This window comes from Diaphorina citri, unplaced genomic scaffold (assembly GCF_000475195.1).
Source record: "Diaphorina citri unplaced genomic scaffold, Diaci psyllid genome assembly version 1.1 scaffold498, whole genome shotgun sequence".
NCBI classification, from domain to species: Eukaryota; Metazoa; Arthropoda; class Insecta; order Hemiptera; family Psyllidae; genus Diaphorina; species Diaphorina citri.
This window is the reverse complement of record NW_007377933.1, coordinates 94,034-114,543: the sequence shown is the minus strand read 5'-3', so window position 1 is coordinate 114,543 and position 20,510 is coordinate 94,034. Positions and strand designations below refer to the sequence as shown.

The 20,510-nt window shown below is 37.2% G+C and overlaps 2 protein-coding genes across 2 annotated transcripts; both read left to right on the top strand.

The window, feature by feature from the left end:
- The first annotated feature begins 2,417 nt into the window (after positions 1–2,417).
- Positions 2,418–17,195, top strand: LOC103509440 (katanin p60 ATPase-containing subunit A-like 1). The gene is made up of 9 exons (XM_008474058.3): positions 2,418–2,586; positions 3,156–3,354; positions 3,656–4,025; positions 4,511–4,562; positions 8,113–8,246; positions 10,207–10,401; positions 10,590–10,647; positions 10,969–11,095; positions 16,930–17,195. Exons 1-9 carry the CDS (start codon positions 2,418–2,420, stop codon positions 17,126–17,128), a joined length of 1,503 nt encoding a protein of 500 aa, XP_008472280.1. The 3' UTR covers positions 17,129–17,195.
- Positions 17,196–17,635: 440 nt separating this feature from the next.
- LOC103509439 lies at positions 17,636–19,267 on the top strand. Its single transcript, XM_008474057.3, has 3 exons — positions 17,636–17,844; positions 18,681–18,798; positions 19,215–19,267. The coding sequence occupies exons 1-3, from the start codon at positions 17,758–17,760 to the stop codon at positions 19,265–19,267; spliced, it is 258 nt and encodes an 85-aa protein (XP_008472279.1). The 5' UTR covers positions 17,636–17,757.
- The last annotated feature ends 1,243 nt before the right edge of the window (positions 19,268–20,510 follow it).

The following is a 20,510-nucleotide window of genomic DNA, read 5'->3' as shown; positions in this document are numbered from 1 at the left end:
ATTATTTAAAGGGAAAAAGCTGAACTACATATTGTAATGAAAATTCTATTAGGGAAAAACAGACAGTAGTGGAAAAAGAAATTAAAAAAAGTGACAAATTCCTCAATATTTTAAACGGCCGGCCGTTACAAGCCGGTCATGATAGCTGTCTACAACTTCGGCATAATTACAGGGACACAATTTGGGACGGAGTGGGAGGCAATTTGAAAGGTGAACTTTTTGGTCGTGTTCCACTTTCTAGAAAATAGGACTAGGAGTGAATTGAATTGGATATCTCAGGCTTATAAAGTAAAATTTATTATATCTAATACCTACATAATATTGGTAATTTGGACAGCATTAAGAAGAAAGACTATCCATAACACAATTCAACTTGCCGTACATTAGTCAATTTATTTTCAAATAAGATATACCATGATCTCTAAAAAAAAAACGGCCATAAAGTCGAGAAAACAGCATTTTCATCAATAAATATAGATTCGTACTTTCTTATATTCTATGGCATCTGAAGGTACCTGGAGATTATACGTAGGTATCTACTGTTACGTGGTCAAAAATCTCCAGGAATATTTCAAGGGATTTTCAGTTACGCGAAAAGAGATTACACACTACAAATTTAGAAGAAGAAGAAGAAGAAGAAGAAAAAAAAAAAGATATTAGAGATTGCTTATCGGCCCTGCTTTCCTTAAAATGTTCGCTGTCTGTTTACTGTCAAAGCTGTCGAAGTGTATCTACACCCACATTACCTATAACAAAACAATTTTCAAGTTCACACGAGGTCAAATTTTCAATAAGTAGGTACCTAATACCCACGAGGCTTGAGAGCATATGAGATATGCCTAGAAAATGCAATGAAAATTAGACAACCACGAAATATATTTAGATCTTAATTTACTTAATTAGGATTAGGTCCTTTAATGGTTCCTCCTAAAATAAAAACAACTAAATGTTAAAAAAATAAATAATAGCTAAAGATAAGTTTTAGGTTATAATTACCTGAAGAGAACACAATTGGTTGGTTACACAGTATTATTTTATAAATTTCAATGTAAACATTATTTTACAGCAATGAAAAACTGCTAAAAAAATAAATGGAAAAGTACAAGAGCTGATAAAGGCTCTTATTTTCACATGATTACATTTTGCTACGCATTTTTTAGAACTTTAAAAAAAATAATATTGTTCACATATTTTTTTCGTAGAACATGGATGTTCTACAACACCTTATAGTTTATTGCATTTCCCCATGATGGAATTGTAAGCAAAGAAAAGAATACGTATCCTTTACAATAGTGGGTTAGCATAGTTAAAAGTCATAGAATCAATAACTTCGACATGCAACTGTGTTTTCATTGGCTGAAGTCGGTCATTTCTTTTAGGTACACAAAAACTGGGTTCGTGCCTATGACTAATTTATGCAAGTATATAACTATAAAAAAGTATATTCTAACTTTTCTATTTTAATATTTTCGTTCAGATGGTTACGAATTCTTACACCACATATCATCGAAGAATACAATGTTATCATAGATAGGTATATGAAGTGGATTTCAAACGTTGTCGAAAGGTTGACTTACACAAACTGACTTTCAATAATTGGATAGCTTATAAATAGACAAGAAGCAGAAGAAGAAAAAGGGTATTAAAGAAATACTCGAACATACCTACTCCTTTTAGGTGGGTTCCTACTGAAAATTTATTCTTGGCAAACACAATCTTAACAGTAAATTTATTTTTTGCCTGTTTGTTTACTTCCGAGTTTATTTTACTTGTAAAATAATAATATTGTGAACTTCTACCAATAAAATAAGTGATATGACGATCAATATGAATTTCTATATCTACAAAGAAAAGTAACGTTGCATTGTGTGGGAAACATAGTGTTGACATTTTTAATGTATTTTTTGGAGTTTTTACGAGGCGTTTATTAAAATTGCAGTTTCTTCTACTTCAAATTTTGACAACATAATTGGCACTTTTCAAAGTAGTCCCTTCTTCTTCAACTACTTTGCTCACAAAGTCCAATATTTTTTCAAAGTAGTAACTTTCAAAGTAGTTTAAGATATGCCTTACAATGGTAGTTTAACTAAATCTCTGAAACTTTCACAAGAAATATTCGCTTTAACTAAAATCGTAAGAATAGGTATAACTATAACTGTAAGAATTGTTTTGAAAAGCTATTCATTCAGCGTAGAAAGAATAAATCGTTTTTCTTAGAAGTCAGTATTGACTTCGGAAAAACACCTTTGTATATCTGTTATTTTATTAAATAATAAAAATGAATGAATTGAATTGAAAAAAAAACACTATTCTAAAGAGTCAAAGGCTTTATAAAAGTCGACCAAAAAATGGACTTGACGTTTTCGCGTCTTCCATTCTATTACAGCACGGCTTCCCCGAATCCCGGACTCAACCACATGGCGCGGCTAATGGACTCGCTCATTTTAGACTCGTTCTCGCCGTTTTCCTTCACGAAAATCACGACAACGCGTCGACCTGTGCGTATGAACGCGAACAATACGCGTCGACAACAGAGCAAACAGCAGCATGTGACGCCACAAATGTTGTATCGCGCCAAGTCTCAAGGTAAGACTGTTCAGTGCCAGCTTAGTTAGCTTGGTTGGTAACGCGTCTACCTTGTGAGCGCTAGGCCGTGGGTTCAATTCCCACCCGGGGTGGATTTTATCCTGGACAGATAATGTTCGTTATCGGAACGGCTGGCTTTCTCCTATCCTGTCTTCCTTTTCTCTTCGATTTCGGGACGATAAGACCTTAGCAGTTACAGTTCCCTCTATCAAACCTCTTAAAAAAATGTTCAGTGAAGCCAAGATGTTCATTGTAGAACTCATGTGAAAGGGAACCGTACCGAGCACTACAAGGCCCTATTATGGGTCCAAAATCCAATGAGAAAATTCCTCCCTCCCCCAATCTCTGTTGGAAAATTACGCCAAATTCCTGTTGAAATTTTTTATCAAAATTGAAAAAAGCGTTCAAAAGTTGGTTACCGTTGAACAAACGAAGAGGCATGCAAACTAATGGTTCAGTGTATAGTAGAACTCAAAAACAGTATCTGTTCAGGGCCCAAAATTGCGACCGCTTTGTGTGAATCAGTCAAACAGCTCCTAAAATGAAGCCTCCGTCTTTCATTTCCACAGAAGTTGTAAGCAACGATCCTCCACGTCAATGTAAGCACTTCAACTACGTACCTTCCGCACCAGCTACCTACCAAGAAGAAAAGAAGCCATCAGCCAACAAAGAACCGGATTCGATAGCCGATCGATGGATCAACTCGTTACGAAAGCGAGATCCCGAAATCCAACCTACTCTGCCTGCAATAATTCCATCCAGATCAAGGTAATTTATTTTGATTTTTTTTTTTTTAATTTCTTTGGACTCAGGACAGGACGACAGGACAAGATAGAACCCTTTCTAAAGAATTAGCAAAGGTTGAGTGCGAAGGGCATCCGCTCGTAAAATTTTATAGTCAAAACCAAATGTCAGCCCAAAAACGATCACCCTAGGGCTGATTGAGGGCTAATTAAAAACACCGACCCCGTCCAAACACGGGAAAAGGCGAAAAAGAAGAAGAAGATTGTAGGTTTTCTATCGAATATGTAGGCACATCTGTACACAGATTACTTTTCTTGCATTACAGATCATGCTCACATCCTACTACCCTGAAGAAAACCACTCGATCTTTCGGATCAAACACGTCTGCATCTTCTACGAAAAAGGAGAGAAAACTAGGCTTCAAACCAGCTGTAAAGAAAATCATAGCCGCTAATGCAAGCGAAAATTCCGTCTCACACGAAGCTAACGAAAAAGATGGCGTTTTCCGACAAGACATCCGTGAGAAGATATTTTATTCGACTGGATTCGAACCCTCTCTCATTGAAACTCTAGAGAAAGACATTCTGCAAAACAATCCCAACGTTCAGTGGAACAAAGTCGCCGGACTTACAGAAGCAAAAGCAATTCTACAAGAAGCTATGGTGCTTCCAACTATAATGCCAGAGTTTTTCAAGGTAAATCCCCTCGTTATTGACTGATAAAATGCATGCAATTATATTCGAGGCAAGAAAATTACATCTATTATCCAATCACTTGGAAACTTTGACGGATATTTGTGCTAATAATGACACATTCCTGCAGTGACAAGCACTTGAGTATTTACCATTCATTTAGTATTTACCATTTGTTTGACCTAGGTTAAAGGTAATTGACTTGCACGATTCACTTCTATTGTGAAATTACTAGCTGAATGTATTGATTGAATTAATACAGAAAATTCTCAAAGTAGTATTATTTTGTTCACTTGAAATTGAAAGGCGCTGATTAATGTTCTTAACATTTTGGTTATTTGACAGTATGGCAGTTTTATGAAGCCAATGTCTTAGCAATTACTCTTACTTTGTTAGGACTTTTAAGTACCGACGTAGGTATATTACTAATGAATTTTGTGAAATAAATAATAATAAAAAAAAAAAAATACCTATTTATTGAATTTCAGGGAATAAGGAGGCCCTGGAAAGGCATTCTCATGGTGGGACCACCAGGGACTGGCCATGATCCAGATATTGACATGTTGCTTAACCTCCAATGTCCTGTTGGGGAAAAGATGTATCAAATGACTTCATAACCATTATTGTGTATCAAACGTAGCTAAATTGCTGGCTTTAAATCTTCTGTGACTACTGCATCTCCTATTTCTCTGTACAACATCGACAGAGGTTTGTACATTTTGTGAAATTACTAGCTGAATGTATTGATTGAATTAATACAGAAAATTCTCAAAGTAGTATTATTTTGTTCACTTGAAATTGAAAGGCACTGATTAATGTTCTTAACATTTTAGTTATTTGACAGTATGGCAGTTTTATGAAGCCAATGTCTCACAACAACGCTTGAGTTTCATGTGGGACATGAATCCTACCGTAAGAGCGATTCTGGTGAAATTGATTCTGTACGCAAAAGGTTAATTAAATTAGTCAATTCCATGACTAAAACCACATTAATGTTCCCACATCAATTGTCAACGTTCATGGAAGATGCCATACGGAATTTACAGCCGCTTGTATCTGAATTTTATTATACGCACTGATATAGGGTCAATGACACCATTTGGGGCTCGATCGGTCAAAATGGGTCCTTTACAGAGACCCTTTTTCAGAGTGAGTTACAATTTTATTGAAGCCCTAGTCCTTAATAAATGTATAAGAAAATTAACCAAATACTTAGTATAGGAACAGTAAGTGCAGGTCTTATTAGAACAAATGGAGGTCTTGGGATCCCGCGCTGGATCCCGCGGGATTGGCCAAATCCCGCGCGGGATCCCGCGGGATTGGAAACGTGCGGGATTTGCGACCCCTAGCACAGATATATAGGTGAAGTTATTAGTATCCTTGAAGTCATGTTAGTGAAGATATTAATGTCATATGCAGGTGTTTGAATTCAAGTTGGTGTCCTCATACCAATTATGATCAGAGAACAGTCAATATTGATCGATTGAAGTGAAGGTCCTTTTTAGCTCGACGATTTGCATTTTGTCTTTAGGTAATATGACTCAAGATAGCTAAGTACCAAACTTTTACCTTAGTCGAATGACGGTAGTTAACTGAAGTTTTCGGTCTTTTAAAGCAACTAATTGGTCAATTTGGGACTGTAAACTGAATTTATGACAGACATCGGCACCACAAACTAATTTTAAACTCATATGGTCTCGGCTATTAGTAAACAAACTTCTAATTAGTGGAGGTCTCATTAGAATTAATGTGCTCATTTTGTTATTCAGGCAAAAGCAGCGGAGCCACGAAAGTATTCAAAATGTGAGCCCCCGACTTCGGCTCCGCAGAAGTTGGAAAAAATCATCGGCCAATGTCAGGATGAAATCAAGCAAGCTCTCCTTCAAGGTATGAAAAAGTATATATGTCAAAAAGAATACGCAATGAATATTTTTTCATGTTCGCGGAAAAAAATATCTATTCCAAAAAATACCATAGACTCCAAACATAAAATTTCGCGATGTTTAAAATCGAGTTCTATCTACATTTTATGATTTTAATGTTTTTTTTTTTTTAATGCTACATTAGGTCACTAGGACATCTGTGACATTCTTGGTCACAAGAAAATCTCAATAGTCTTGATTGTACCAAAGACCCATACGTACGAGTATAGTTCAAACACCGATTCAGTTTGCCATTTTTTAAGGTCTAAAAAAGGCTCAGAAACTTTCGTTGGCCACGAATCGACCCCAGTATCCGAGTCCCAAAAGTTACCATTATTCCTCCTAATTCTACTAATATTGATACATTTGCACCTTGTTTTACAGAGGCTTTAGAAGTAATCGATGATGTGAAGCAACAAATTGGCAACAGCAATAACAACGCTTACAACACTCCTCACACGAGAACGAAAAGGGAAAACTTTTCCGGAGAGGAAAGGCGAGTGGCAGGGGTAAGTTAAATTAAAGTACCGAAAGGCAAGGCTAAGAAGATTAAAGTACCAAAAAAGAGACGTAAGGAAAATTAAAATATTTAGTGGGAGTGGTAAGAAAAGTCAAAGTTATACTGAAAGGAAAGGTTAAGAAAAGTTGAAGTATCGAGTATCAGGGATAAGAAAAGTCAAAGTACACGTAGCATGGACCATAAAAATCAAAGTACCGCAAATGAAGGCTAAGAAACGTTGAAGTACCGAGTAGCACGTGAAAGAAAAGTTGAAGCATCCAAAAGGGTAGGTAAGAAAAGTTTCAATGTACCGAGTACCTACAGAAAGGCATAGGTAAAAGTTAAAGTCTCACATGGACTTTATTGAATTTTTTTTTCTAAATAATTTTCTAGTTTCCCATAGAGCTTATAAAGTAAAATTTATTATATCTAATACCTACATAATATTGGTAATTTGGACAGCATTAAGAAGAAAGACTATCCATAACACAACTCAACTTGCCGTCCATTGGTCAATTTATTTTTAAATAAGATATGCCATGATCTCTAAAAAAAACGGCCATAAAGTCGAGAAAACAGCATTTTCATCAATAAAATAAATAGATTCGTACTTTCTTATATTCTATGGCATCTGAAGGTACCTGGCTACCTGGACATTATACGTAGGTATCTACTGTTACGTGGTCAAAAATCTCCAGGAATAGTTCAAGGGATTTTCAGTCACGCGAAAAGAGATTACACAGTTGTTTTGGTGATGAATTTTGAGCCAGCGAGCGTAAGTGAGGTTAATGCCAAAGGCATTCTCTATCACCTAACCTTATTTATGTTTGTGAAATTCCCATATGTACCTAAATAAATACCTGCAAATGAAATTGCTTCGGTTGGGATTCAAACCCCTATCTTTTCGCCTGCCAGGCCAATTCCCATATGTACCTAAATAAATACCTGCAAATGAAATTGCTTCGGTTGGGATTCAAACCCCTATCTTTTCGCCTGCCAGGCCAAAACCTACTGAACTACTTGGGTTGAATTTAACACCCTCCTCCCCAAAGATACTAGTAGATGAGAGAAATAAAGTTAAAATAAAATTAGACTATTTTCTTCAAATTTAAGTTACACTCCTAATTCAGTACCATTTCCCCCGGGACTCGAACCCGTGCCTGCTTGACTGTCAGTCCACCACTGTGGCCTGCATCGCTCTATTGGGGTTTACCAGATTTCGTGTTCTCATATCTATTATCTCGCGTGTCCAAGTTAGTATTGTTAGTTAAGGTGGTAAGTTTGCTATCGATTACAGTCAAGTCGAGTGGAAGAGGCCATTGCCCCCCAAAGGTGAATGGTCCGTCGCAGGGGCAGTAAGAAATCCCTTGGGTAATTTTTCCTGCGAGACAGGGTGAAGACACTTTATTTGTACTTTGCTTCTATGGCAACTGAAGTCTCGTTGAACTGAGTACTCAACACGTGTTTCCAAGCTTTGATCTGCCGGCAGCTTTTGAAAGCTCGGAGCTTATTCCACTTACTGACGAAATGTTCAAAAAGATTGAACATCTAAGTTAGTAATGGTGAAAAATAAAAGTGCGGGCTTTTCTATTTTGATTGAAAATATTAACTTTGATGTAAAAATTGAACTCTGATGTACATTGAACGATTTTACTTTTATGTTTTGCAGGGACTGGAAAGACCATGCTCGCGAAAGCCGTGGCTACAGAGTGTGGGACAACTTTCTTCAATGTATCTTCATCAACTTTGACGTCCAAATATCGTGGCGAATCGGAGAAGTTGGTCAGACTCTTGTTTGAAATGGTAAGCTTTCTAGTTGGACTGCATTCTAATAAAACCTTCTACTTAGTAGGCGTCCTTAACGGAGAACCGACCACGACCTTCGCCTATAATAAACAAATCCTGCAAATGAATAGAAGAGTCCTCAAAGGAGCCTTGACCACAGCACCAACCCGCGCAGAAAATCAAGAAAGTGGACCGAGTATTTTTTCCGTGATGGTGGATGGTCTCGGCAAGGGTCCATGGTCTATGGTCGCCGTTGTGGCCACGCACTTCACCTGGGGGAAAAAAGGGACTTGTCAGTCTCATGAGGGTCATTCAGGCAGAATAAATAAGGTACATAATTTATTATATTCTAGTCCATTACATGTAGGTACATACCTACATAATAGACCTAAATTGTCCATAGCTAATAGCATTGGACGTTACAGTTGCTCCAAGAGCAGAATATGACATTTAAAATAGGTATTAAACCAGGAATTACGTAATTAAAAAGTGGAATAGATTAAAACAGGAATAGAATAGAATTTATTCTCTGTCTGTTATTCTGTGACTATACAGCTTCTTAAATCATTTGAGGACGTTGACTTAGACTGAGATGAGCCATTATAGCTGTCGAGATAGTTAATGGGACTTAAAACTTAGCCACGACTAAAAAACGTTTAAGCTGGTACCCAAATATCCATCAGACCGATATAACTTCAAATTGTATAACTTTTAATGATAAAAATCATTTATTTATATCCTTGTTCTTCAGCTGAGACGAATGTAGGCTTGTAGGCACCTAATTCAAGTCTACTTGAAGTGAAATGTGGAGTAATACAAGGATGATGATATCAGGTTGTCGAATGACTGGTTAGATGATGCAGGTTTCGTCTGAGGTTTATACCGAGTGGTACATAAAGATTTAGGGTTGAATTCATGGGGATTACAAAATAACTTACTGTAGTAAACAAGAACGAAAATAATAGGTATAAGTTTCCCAATTTAAAATTGAGAAGTAAGGATTTTAAATTTTGGGTGATCCCCGACAGTGTTGGTCAAGTAATGTCCAAGTAATTTTTTCCTAGGGTCTACACAGGCAAATAATAGGTTTGTATAAAGGACACCTATCAGGCAAGAAGTGTGTCAAAAAGAAACCCGTAGGTATTTTAGTAGTTTGTTCAAATCTAAACTAACCTCAGTGATTAAACTATTTAGTCGTTCGTCACTGCGATGTACTTCGGACACGGAGGCTGATGGTTTCCAAGTAGTAGTGCTTGAAAAAATTAGAATCTCCAAGTTTGTTCAAAAAGTTTTCTCACCCTGTATACAAATTTTGGTGCTCGGTGCACCAGAAAACTTGACATTGGTTTGCCTATAATTATGATACCCAGTGACCCAAGTATCCAGTGAAAGATCTTAACGTTATTGTATCACTTCTTAATATCTTTGATCTTGGATACTATTCCCTCCTATATTTCACTATATCTTATCTTGAATTCACTTGGAAATCAATCTGGCTTCTCTTATGCAACTCTATGCCTCTTGATAGATGATCCCATGCTTCTACCCGGTGGTTAAGACATGGTTTTGTAATCTAGGGGTCGATAGTTGGTTATCAGTTGACTATAGTTTCGAATATAACGTAAAAGAAGTAATAGAATTACCTAATGGAGATCAATAGTACTGGGCCAACGCTCAAATTCTCCTTGAGGCTTCGTCTTTTGCCTGTAAGAGTTCTTTCTAAATCTTCAAGTAGATATTCTAATTTTTAGTCGTGCTTACCGATTTTTTTTTTTACCCAGCTAGGTATGAAACTTTCTGTCTAAAGGTGTGTCCACAAATAGTCGACACTGCCTTGACAACATAGATTCACCTCGTCGATCGACGGCCGGTCGACTATGTCTGGACATACCTTAAATAGAAATAATGTTAATACATAGGATGTCTAATATAAAACTAACAAATAAATACCTCAACACTCCAGAATTCCTTGTTTCAGGCCAGATGCTACGCACCATCCACCATTTTCATCGACGAGGTAGATTCCCTCTGTTCCATGCGAGGTTCGGACTCAGAACACGAGGCCTCACGAAGATTCAAAGCCGAATTGCTGATCCAGATGGATGGACTGAATTCTTCGCTGTACGAAGACAAGATCATTATGATTCTGGCCGCTACAAATCATCCGTGGGACATTTTTTTTTTTCCTTTTAAAGGTTGGGGTTTTTTTTTTTTTTTTTTTTTTTTTTTTTTTTTACTTGGGTAGATTAGATTGTCACATGGATGCTTCTGATAGGCGACTCTGTGACTAAAATCTCCATAATTAGGTATTACAATATAGCCAACGCCGCAACGGTAGGTGATTTTAAAGGTACGTGGGACATTGACGAGGCTTTTCGCAGGAGATTTGAGAAACGCGTTTACATACCTCTTCCTAATGGTAAGATAGCAACATGTCCTGTCAGAGAGTTTTGCAACCAACATTAGCGTCCCTTTCATTTTTGACGAAAACTCGTTTCTGCACAAGTGCACCTGCGCAGAAACGAGTTTTCGTCAAGTAACGTCAAGGACGCTAATTTTGGTTGCAAAAACTCTATTAACAGGAGTTTTGATTGTGTTGAGCATTGGAAGCTTGTCAAAAGTTTCCTTCCTTGTTGACAGATCTTGGCTAAATTTTCAACTTGATTTGGAGTAGTGGAACCATCCACGTCCAAAATCCAAGTTCACCGTGCTAGCTGTTTTATTTTTGTTTGTGTTTCAGAATGGGCCAGATATCAGCTACTGACTTTGTGTCTGGAAGGAGTTGTCATAGATGTAAATCTGGATTTCCACAAAATATCAAAAATGCTGGAAGGTTACACAGGCTCGGATATTGCGAATCTTGCCCGGTAAGATTTAGATCCGTCCCTGCTTGAGAAAAGGTTTGAAAACTAGTCGTAGTAAACGTAGTACATATTATGGTATGAGCAGAAAAGTGGTTTTCTCAATAGTCCGTAGGTAGTCAAGTGGTTTTCTGTATTTTCTAGGGCAGAATTTAAAGTACAAAGAAAATGTTCAAATCAGCCCATAAGTATGTATAACCCTCTTGTTGGGGATTTATCATTACACTGTTACCTGCACTCTCTCACCTACTCCATGAATGTGAAGATTTGATGATTCTTTGATGGAAATTCTCTCTACTTCTTCATCGCCTTTTTCCGTGTCCCGGGGTCGTAGGCAAATCAGCCCATAAGTATGTATAACCCTCTTGTTGGGGATTTATCATTACACTGTTACCTGCACTCTCTCACCTACTCCATGAATGTAAAGATTTGATGATTCTTTGATGGAAATTCTCTCTACTTCTTCATCGCCTTTTTCCGTGTCCCGGGGTCGTAGTTTGAAGTGAAGGTCCTTTTTAGCTCGACGATTTGCATTTTGTCTTTAGGTAATATGACTCAAGATAGCTAAGTACCAAACTTTTACCTTAGTCGAATGACGGTAGTTAACTGAAGTTTTCGGTATTTTAAAGCAACTAATTGGTCAATTTGGGACTGTAAACAGAATTTATGACAGACATCGGCATCACAAACTAATTTTAAACTCATATGGTCTCGGCTATTAGTAAACAAACTTCTAATTAAATAATATCTTTCAAGAGCAAATCTGAGCAAGATCTACTAATCTCGGAACTAGTCAGGTATTAATTGCTCCGACCACCCGACTATTTATATGTAGCTATTAGATAAAGAATAATAATTCTACTCGTAATCTAGGATGACGAGATAAAGATAGGTGAAATAACAGATCAAGTAAATCAAATTTATGAATAATAAAAGTAAAAGGAATTATATTTATCTTTATGTAGACTATGAATTCTACTTCTATGGAAGTATGAACTTACGAGTATAGGTATCAGTTAAATTATTCGTATTAGATATTCCCAAGAATTAATGTTCAATAGGTACAATAAGGAATTACCTTGTTACCTCTTTAAATAAACCATGACCAGATGTCAACTTTACTATGTCGTACGGAGTTTATCTTTTGCCTGTGGCCTGTTCCTGAAAGCCAGATCACAACTTTGAACTTAGCATATCGCAATATTTTGATGTCCGTCCCAGATATTATTACGTTGGTTTTGCAATAATTGCAATATTTTTAAAGGTTTTTCTTAGCCACCTCGTTATCTTAGAGGGTAGCTCCTCTTTGTAAGCCCTAGGTCGCGGATTCGATCCCCAGCTGGGGCGGATTTTATCCTAAACGGATAAGGTACGTCCCGTCCTCGGAACAGCTGGCTTTCTCCTATCATGTCTTCTTTCTCTCTTCGCTTTCAGGACGATAAGACATTAGCAGTTACAGTTCCCTCTATCAAACCTCTTGAAAGAAAAAAATGTTTTTCTTCTGTTTACGCCATAATTTTTCCGAAGTCCGATAAGCAAAAGAATAAGAGAAAGAAGAATAGGTTCTAGCATGACATTCATGACCTTCACGGGTCTAATAATCTCGACCTTCGCGGGTGCCCACATCAGCCTTATAAGAGTAATAAAGTCTTGTAACTAAAGCTGATTAGATGCATTGGGGCGGTATTACATGTCAGACGATACAGGTATCTTTTTCTATTATGTAATGACGTATAATAACAAGTGCATAAACCAACATAGATAATGTAAAACTACATGTTGACGTACGTTATAATAATTATGTACCTGTAGTAAAAGAAGGAATGGTACTTGATTGAATAGTATAAGGCATGGATGTATTTATGTATTGAAAAGGGTGGGGCGGAATTCTACAACTTAAACCGGTCTAACATCTACCCTTTGAAAGCTTGAGGCTGTTTTTTTTATTATTATTTTTCTTTCTTTTTTTAACAAATTGGCAACAGCAATAACAACGCTTACAACACTCCTCACACGAGAACGAAAAGGGAAAACTTTTCCGGAGAGGAAAGGCGAGTTGCGGGGGTGAGTTAAAGTACCGAAAAAACAAGAAAAGTTAAAGTACCTAATGACAAGGGTAAAAAAAGTGGGTACCGAAAACAGACGTAAGAAAAATTAAAATATTTTACTGTCCTACTGAAAGAATCTATTTTACTGTTCTACTGAAAGAATCAAAGTTATACTGAAAGGAAAGGTTAAGAAAAGTTGAAGTATCGAGTATCAGGGATAAGAAAAGTGTCAAAGCACAAGTAGCAGGGACCATAAAAATCAAAGTACTGCAAATGAAGGCTAAGAAAAGTTGAAGTACTGAGTAGCTAGTGAAAGAAAAAATAAAGTACCGAGTAGCACGAGAAAGATAAGTTGAAGTACCGAGTAGCACGTGAAAGATAAGTTGAAGTACCGAGTAGCACGTGAAAGATAAGTTGAAGTACCGAGTAGCACGTGAAAGATAAGTTGAAGTACCGAGTAGCACGAGAAAGATAAGTTGAATTACCGAGTAGCACGAACTTAAACCGGTCTAACATCTACCCTTTGAAAGCTTGAGGCTGTTTTTTTTTTTTTATTTGGGTAGATTAGATTGTCACATGGATGTCTTCTGATAGGCGACTCTGCGACTAAAATCTCCATAATTATTACAATATAACCAACGCCGCAACGGTAGGTGATTTTAAAGGTATGTAGTATAGTTATTATTCTTATTTATTTCCAATAAATCTTTCAACTCGCGAATTAATCAGGCACAACTTTGCATGAGAAATGTTCAGATGCTAATTTATGATTCACAATAATTTATATTCATTAGGTATTGGTCCAGTTTTTCTGCCTGTAAAGTAAATAAACAGGGTGTTTCTAAAGTCCATGACACACCCAGATTCAGAAGTGATTTTGAAGGGGACCAATTCATAAAGCTCTTCTTTGTTTTTTAAACCCCAATAAAACAACCTCGTTCTGCGGGTACCCAAGAGAAGAACGCAGAACTTTATTTACTTATTCATACAGGAGGGTGCGGGTTCGATCCCAGGCGAAGCATAGGATTTGTCCTCAATTATTTGAGAATTTAACCACATAATAATAATAATGGAGCTTTAAGGGTTAGATGGTAGAGAACGCTGCGGCGTTGATCTTGCCCAGTGATAACCTTCCACTTATCAGTGAAACGGTCCTCTTTATTAGTATCTATGCTATTGTATACTTCAGCCAAATTTTGGAATTTTCGGAGACACTTTTTGACATTCTATTTTTTTTATTATTATTATTATTTTTTTTTTTTAATTTTAGATTCACTTCTTAACATTTATCAGATTTTTTAATGAAAAGTTTTCTGCTATTAAAGGAAATATGTCCCATGAAATCTGCGAACAGGTCGCTAACCCACAGTCTGACCCAGTATCTACAGAAGATACCGACTTAAACACCAGGTCAACTTTCTATACTTGTACCTCGTTTACCATTGCCTAATGACCGGGTTTACTATATGGTATAAGACAGTTACGTAATGAATGCTTCATATTTGATACATCGTACATTACGCTTGATCCTGTTTCTCGTTCGGTAGAACTCGTAAATCATGTAAAACTAGAACTGTTTGGCTCACGCTCAAGCGGCGCGGCCGTTTTGCAATGGAAAAAATGGGTACAATTCTGGCAGCTCTCGCTTTAGGGGGCGGGATTTGTCATCAAAAGAATCAAAGAAAAACGGCACATTCTATGCTATTCGTTTAGGAAGGAAAGCTTTGTCCAACTAAAACTGTCATATTTTGGGAACAGTTTAGAAAATCAGGGTTTTTTTCTGATATGTTAGTGGAAAATGGCGTTGAATGGTGAAAACCACTAGTTACTAGTAATTTGTCCTAGAAGTGTGCTGAATTGCTGATAGAACTTCATAGAATCAAAGGTCCAGCTTCAACAACTCTGAAGATCCCTAATACCACAACGTCCCCAACTATTTTGAACAGGTCGCTAACCCACAGTCTGACCCAGTATCTACAGAAGATACCGACTTAAACACCAGGTCAACTTTCTATACTTGTACCTCGTACCTCGTTTACCATTGCCTAATGACCGGGTTTACTATATGGTATAAGACAGTTACGTAATGTATGCTTCATATTTGATACATCGTACATTACGCTTGATCCTGTTTCTCGTTCGGTAGAATTCGTAAATCATGTAAAACTAGAACTCTTTGGCTCACGCTCAAGCGGCGCGGCCGTTTTGCAATGGAAAAAATGGGTACAATTCTGGCAGCTCTCGCTTTAGAGGGCGGGATTTGTCAGCAAAAGAATCAAAGAAAAACGGCACATTCCATGCTATTCGTGTAGGAAGGAAAGCTTTGTCCAACTAAAACTGTCATATTTTGGGAACGATTTAGAAAATCAGGGTTTTTTTCTGATATGTTAGTGCAAAATGGCGTTGAATGGTGAAAACCACTAGTTGCTAGTAATTTGTCCTAGAACTGTGCTGAATCGCTGATAGAACTTCATAGAATCAAAGGTCCAGCTTTCAACAACTCTGAAGACATCAGTACCCTCTTAAATTGTTACTGCCAGACTGAAAAGTCCCTAATACCACAACAGTCCCCAACTATTTTGACCCTTTTAAAATTGACCTTTTTCAGAATTTTATTGCACAAGCAAACCTACTCGTAAACCTATCCTGGAATTGGATAAATGTTCCAGTGACCTTTTTACTTCAACAGGAAGTGCTTTTACGAGCGCATCAAATTTTTACATCAGAGAGAAATCAACCTGAAAAATACTTTACATAGGTTTATTATTATCTTTATGATCTTTGAACAGACACGGAATTTTTTATGACATTCAAATGTTATGATGGTAGGCGGATTTGGTTGGCTTGTATTGTTTCTTTTACTAGGATATCAATAGTATTTCACTTTCGGAAACTGAGATGATCTCCCCTGTTCAGAGACTAGTTACTAGTTTGGTTATAAAATTTCCGCTCTGGCCGGGATTTGACCAATTACTTCAACAGGAAGTGCTTTTACGAGCGCATCAAATTTTTACATCAGAGAGAAATCAACCTGAAAAATACTTTACATAGGTTTATTATCTTTATGATCTTTGAACAGACACGGAATTTTTTATGACATTCAAATGTTATGATGGTAGACGGATTTGGTTGGTTTGTATTGTTTCTTTTACTAGGATATCAATAGTATTTCACTTTCGGAAACTGAGACGATCTCCTCTGTTCAGAGACTATAAAATTTCCGCTCTGGCCGGGATGTGAACCCAGCACCTCCGAGTTGAGAGTCAGTACCTAACTACTGTACACGCATAATCCAGTCATTACTTAAGTAGGTAACTTTAAACAATGTTTTCTAACTTAGTTATAGGTAAGTACTTAGGTACCTAACCTAATCATTCAGAATATGATTCATTGTTTGATTTGGATGGCCACAATCGCAGATTTCATCATCAGCCAATCCCCACTTAAATAAACTAGATTTGCATCGGCCGTGTTGAATGCGGAGACGGTTGAGGCTGCAATATGGTTTTCTTGAAAGAGAAAATTCCGCTTTGTTGTAGGTTGTGCCTGTGAAATTGAATAGAGCATATTGTCGCTGACTTTGACACCATTGATTCTGCCACTCAACTACACTGCTTTCGTGTGGCGTAGACCTTACCACACGAAATGTTTTTTGAGCGTTATCAGCAGAGCTATCATCAGAACTTTACTTACAGCATTACTTCATAGTGTTTCCCCACTTTGAATAAGGGTCGTAGTCCATTTGATTTGATGGAACATCTCTGAACAATAAAACCTTCCTGTCCCTTTCAGAGACGCTGCAATGATGTCCATCCGAAGAAAGATCATGGGACAAACACCGGCTCAAATCAAGGAAATCAAACAAGAAGACATCGATCTTCCCGTAACCGAGAAGGATTTCCGGGAAGCCATCGCAAGGTGTCGGAAATCGGTGACCGCTCACGATCTATCCAAATATGATTCCTGGATGAACGAGTTTGGCTCACACTAATCGTCTGAAAGACACCACGAAGTAGAGGCAGATGAAATCGCCTGAGGGTAGAAAGATGAGCTTCCAGATATTATATGAGGGATGGTTGTGAAGATGTGTCTACTTAGTCCCCGCCCTCCCGTCCAGATATTGACCATGATCCAGATATTGACATGTTGCTTAACCTCCAATGTCCTGTTGGGGAAAAGATGTATCAAATGACTTCATAACCATTATTGTGTGTCAAACGTAGCTAAATTGCTGGCTTTAAATCTTCTGTGACTACTGCATCTCCTATTTCTCTGTACAACATCAACAGAGGTTTGTAATGTTTTTTGAGCGTTATCAGCAGAGCTATCATCAGAACTTTACTTACAGCATTACTTCATAGTGTTTCCCCACTTTGAATAAAAAAAGAAGAGAGAGCAATATCTAACTTACTGAAATGAATAATCTTGAACCTAGTCTCAGTATGTGGATCAGTACTTTGGTGTAAATATTTTGTGTTTTTTATTATTTAAAAAAAAAAAAAAAATAGTAACCGTTTAGTGATCATCATTTAGTACTATTCATTTTTGCTTACCCTTTGGGTACTTTAATATTTTTTGTTTTATTTTCATAGTGGGTAGTCCACGCATAATTTTTCATCAATGGAATCTCAGTTTACCATATTGGTGTGTTTAGTGTTTTTAAGCCAAGTTTTGTGTCAAACTCAACACAGGCCCCAGCCAACACCGGTAAGTCGAGGAATATTTGCACTAGAAGGTAAAATTCATGTACAAATACAAATATTTCATCTTTTCGTGACAGTATAAAATTGATTTGTATCTAAGACGAAATTGTCATATTGTCTCATACACACAAAGCCCAACCTGAGGCTTAGGTGTAGGAGCCCAACCTGAGGCTTAGGTGTAGGAGCCCAACCTGAGGCTTAGGTGTAGGAGCCCAACCTGAGGCTTAGGTGTAGGAGCCCAACCTGAGGCTTAGGTGTAGGAGCCCAACCTGAGGCTTAGGTGTAGGAGCCCAACCTGAGGCTTAGGTGTAGGAGCCCAACCTGAGGCTTAGGTGTAGGAGCCCAACCTGAGGCTTAGGTGTAGGAGCCCAACCTGAGGCTTAGGTGTAGGAGCCCAACCTGAGGCTTAGGTGTAGGAGCCCAACCTGAGGCTTAGGTGTAGGAGCCCAACCTGAGGCTTAGGTGTAGGAGCCCAACCTGAGGCTTAGGTGGAGGGATTGCAGGGGCAAACAGCTCTAAAGGATGGGTTAGGTACGTTTCTATGTATAAAAAACGAAATCGGCTAACCTTAAACCTAACCGTAGGAGTTTAGTCAACTTGGAAATTGATTTAAAAAAAGGAAAAAAAAAAAATCTGTCAATGACACCATTTGGGGCTCGATCGGTCAAAATGGGTCCTTTACAGAGACCCTTTTTCAGAGTGAGTTACAATTTTATCGAAGCCCTAGTCCTTAATAAATGTATAAGAAAATTAACCAAATAGTATAGGAACAGTAAGTGCAGGTCTTATTAGAACAAATGGAGGTCTCATTAGAATTAATGTGCTCATTTTGTTATTCAGGCAAAAGCAGCGGAGCCACGAAAGTATTCAAAATGTGAGCCCCCGACTTCGGCTCCGCAGAAGTTGGAAAAAATCATCGGCCAATGTCAGGATGAAATCAAGCAAGCTCTCCTTCAAGGTATGAAAAAGTATATATGTCAAAAAGAATACGCAATGAATATTTTTTCATGTTCGCGGAAAAAAATATCTATTCCAAAAAATACCATAGACTCCAAACATAAAATTTCGCGATGTTTAAAATCGAGTTCTATCTACATTTTATGATTTTAATGTTTTTTTTTTTATGCTGCATTAGGTCACTAGGACATCTGTGACATTCTTGGTCACAAGAAAATCTCAATAGTCTTGATTGTACCAAAGACCCATACGTACGAGTATAGTTCAAACACCGATTCAGTTTGCCATTTTTTAAGGTCTAAAAAAGGCTCAGAAACTTTCGTTGGCCACGAATCGACCCCAGTATCCGAGTCCCAAAAGTTACCATTATTCCTCCTAATTCTACTAATATTGATACATTTGCACCTTGTTTTACAGAGGCTTTAGAAGTAATCGATGATGTGAAGCAACAAATTGGCAACAGCAATTAAATTAAAGTACCGAAAGGCAAGGCTAAGAAGATTAAAGTACCAAAAAAGAGACGTAAGGAAAATTAAAATATTTAGTGGGAGTGGTAAGAAAAGTCAAAGTTATACTGAAAGGAAAGGTTAAGAAAAGTTGAAGTATCGAGTATCAGGGATAAGAAAAGTCAAAGTACACGTAGCATGGACCATAAAAATCAAAGTACCGCAAATGAAGGCTAAGAAACGTTGAAGTACCGAGTAGCACGTGAAAGAAAAGTTGAAGCATCCAAAAGGGTAGGTAAGAAAAGTTTCAATGTACCGAGTACCTACAGAAAGGCATAGGTAAAAGTTAGTCTCACATGGACTTTATTGAATTTTTTTTTCTAAATAATTTTCTAGTTTCCCATAGATAATAACTACTTTAGTCTTTACTGTCTTGTTAAAGTATGTCTAATAGATCCTTTCCTACGTTATTTAAATTCCACAGTCGTGTGTAAACTAATTTTACTATCTGTCATTCTCCTGTATACCTATTATCTGGTTAATCGTTGTGTTTAAATAATTATCTTGCATAAAGACTGCCTATAAAGACTGCTTTGGTGTGGTATATCATTTATTTTTACTTTCTATTATTGATTACTGCAAACAAGAACGTCATAAAATTGTCAACCTTGTCATATCCTAAGTGGCATTTTCACTAGGCATTCCAAGTAGCAGTGGATTTACTTTCGTTTGTTCATCTTCAATCATAATTCTTGTTCTCAATCATTATTCTTGTATTTCTTGTTCTCATTATTCTTGTATTTGTTTCAGTGCTTGCTGCAATGTGTCTACAGAAAAGTAAAAGCGGTAAGTGAAGCTCTTCCATAGATTCATTAGAGAGAGTTCCATATTGTATTCATTGAGTAATTCTTTTAATAGTTGAAGATTTTTCGAACGAAGGGCGTAGCCTTGTTTGGGCCCTTTTTACTAAGACTGCTTTTCTAATGTTATAATACTTATTAAGAACCAGTTGCAAGAAGAAAAGAAATGTTGTCATCTCAATTATTCATCAAGATACCTACACGAGTTCTTGGAAATTTTCCCAATACTCTGGAATTCCACATTTTGGAAATCAAAAACTTTCAAGCTGTTTTACTTAAAACTCGATTTTCGTCTTCATGACATTTTTGAAACCATTTGGTTGGTTACCCAATTGGATTAAATTTAACCCCAAAAGTGCGATCTCCAGCACAATTTACAAAACATAAAAATCGTAAGTACTCTGGTC

Excerpts from the sequence above, each read along its gene's own strand:
- LOC103509440 (XM_008474058.3), top strand. The coding sequence starts at position 2,418 with ATGGCGCGGCTAATGGACTCGCTCATTTTAGACTCGTTCTCGCCGTTT. Across the intron at positions 8,247-10,206 it reads TCAGACTCTTGTTTGAAATG|GCCAGATGCTACGCACCATC; the intron begins GTAAGCTTTCTA and ends TCCTTGTTTCAG. Across the intron at positions 10,402-10,589 it reads CTACAAATCATCCGTGGGAC|ATTGACGAGGCTTTTCGCAG; the intron begins ATTTTTTTTTTT and ends GGTACGTGGGAC.
- LOC103509439 (XM_008474057.3), top strand. The coding sequence starts at position 17,758 with ATGGAATCTCAGTTTACCATATTGGTGTGTTTAGTGTTTTTAAGCCAA. Across the intron at positions 17,845-18,680 it reads ACAGGCCCCAGCCAACACCG|GCAAAAGCAGCGGAGCCACG; the intron begins GTAAGTCGAGGA and ends TTTGTTATTCAG. Across the intron at positions 18,799-19,214 it reads CAAGCAAGCTCTCCTTCAAG|AGGCTTTAGAAGTAATCGAT; the intron begins GTATGAAAAAGT and ends CTTGTTTTACAG.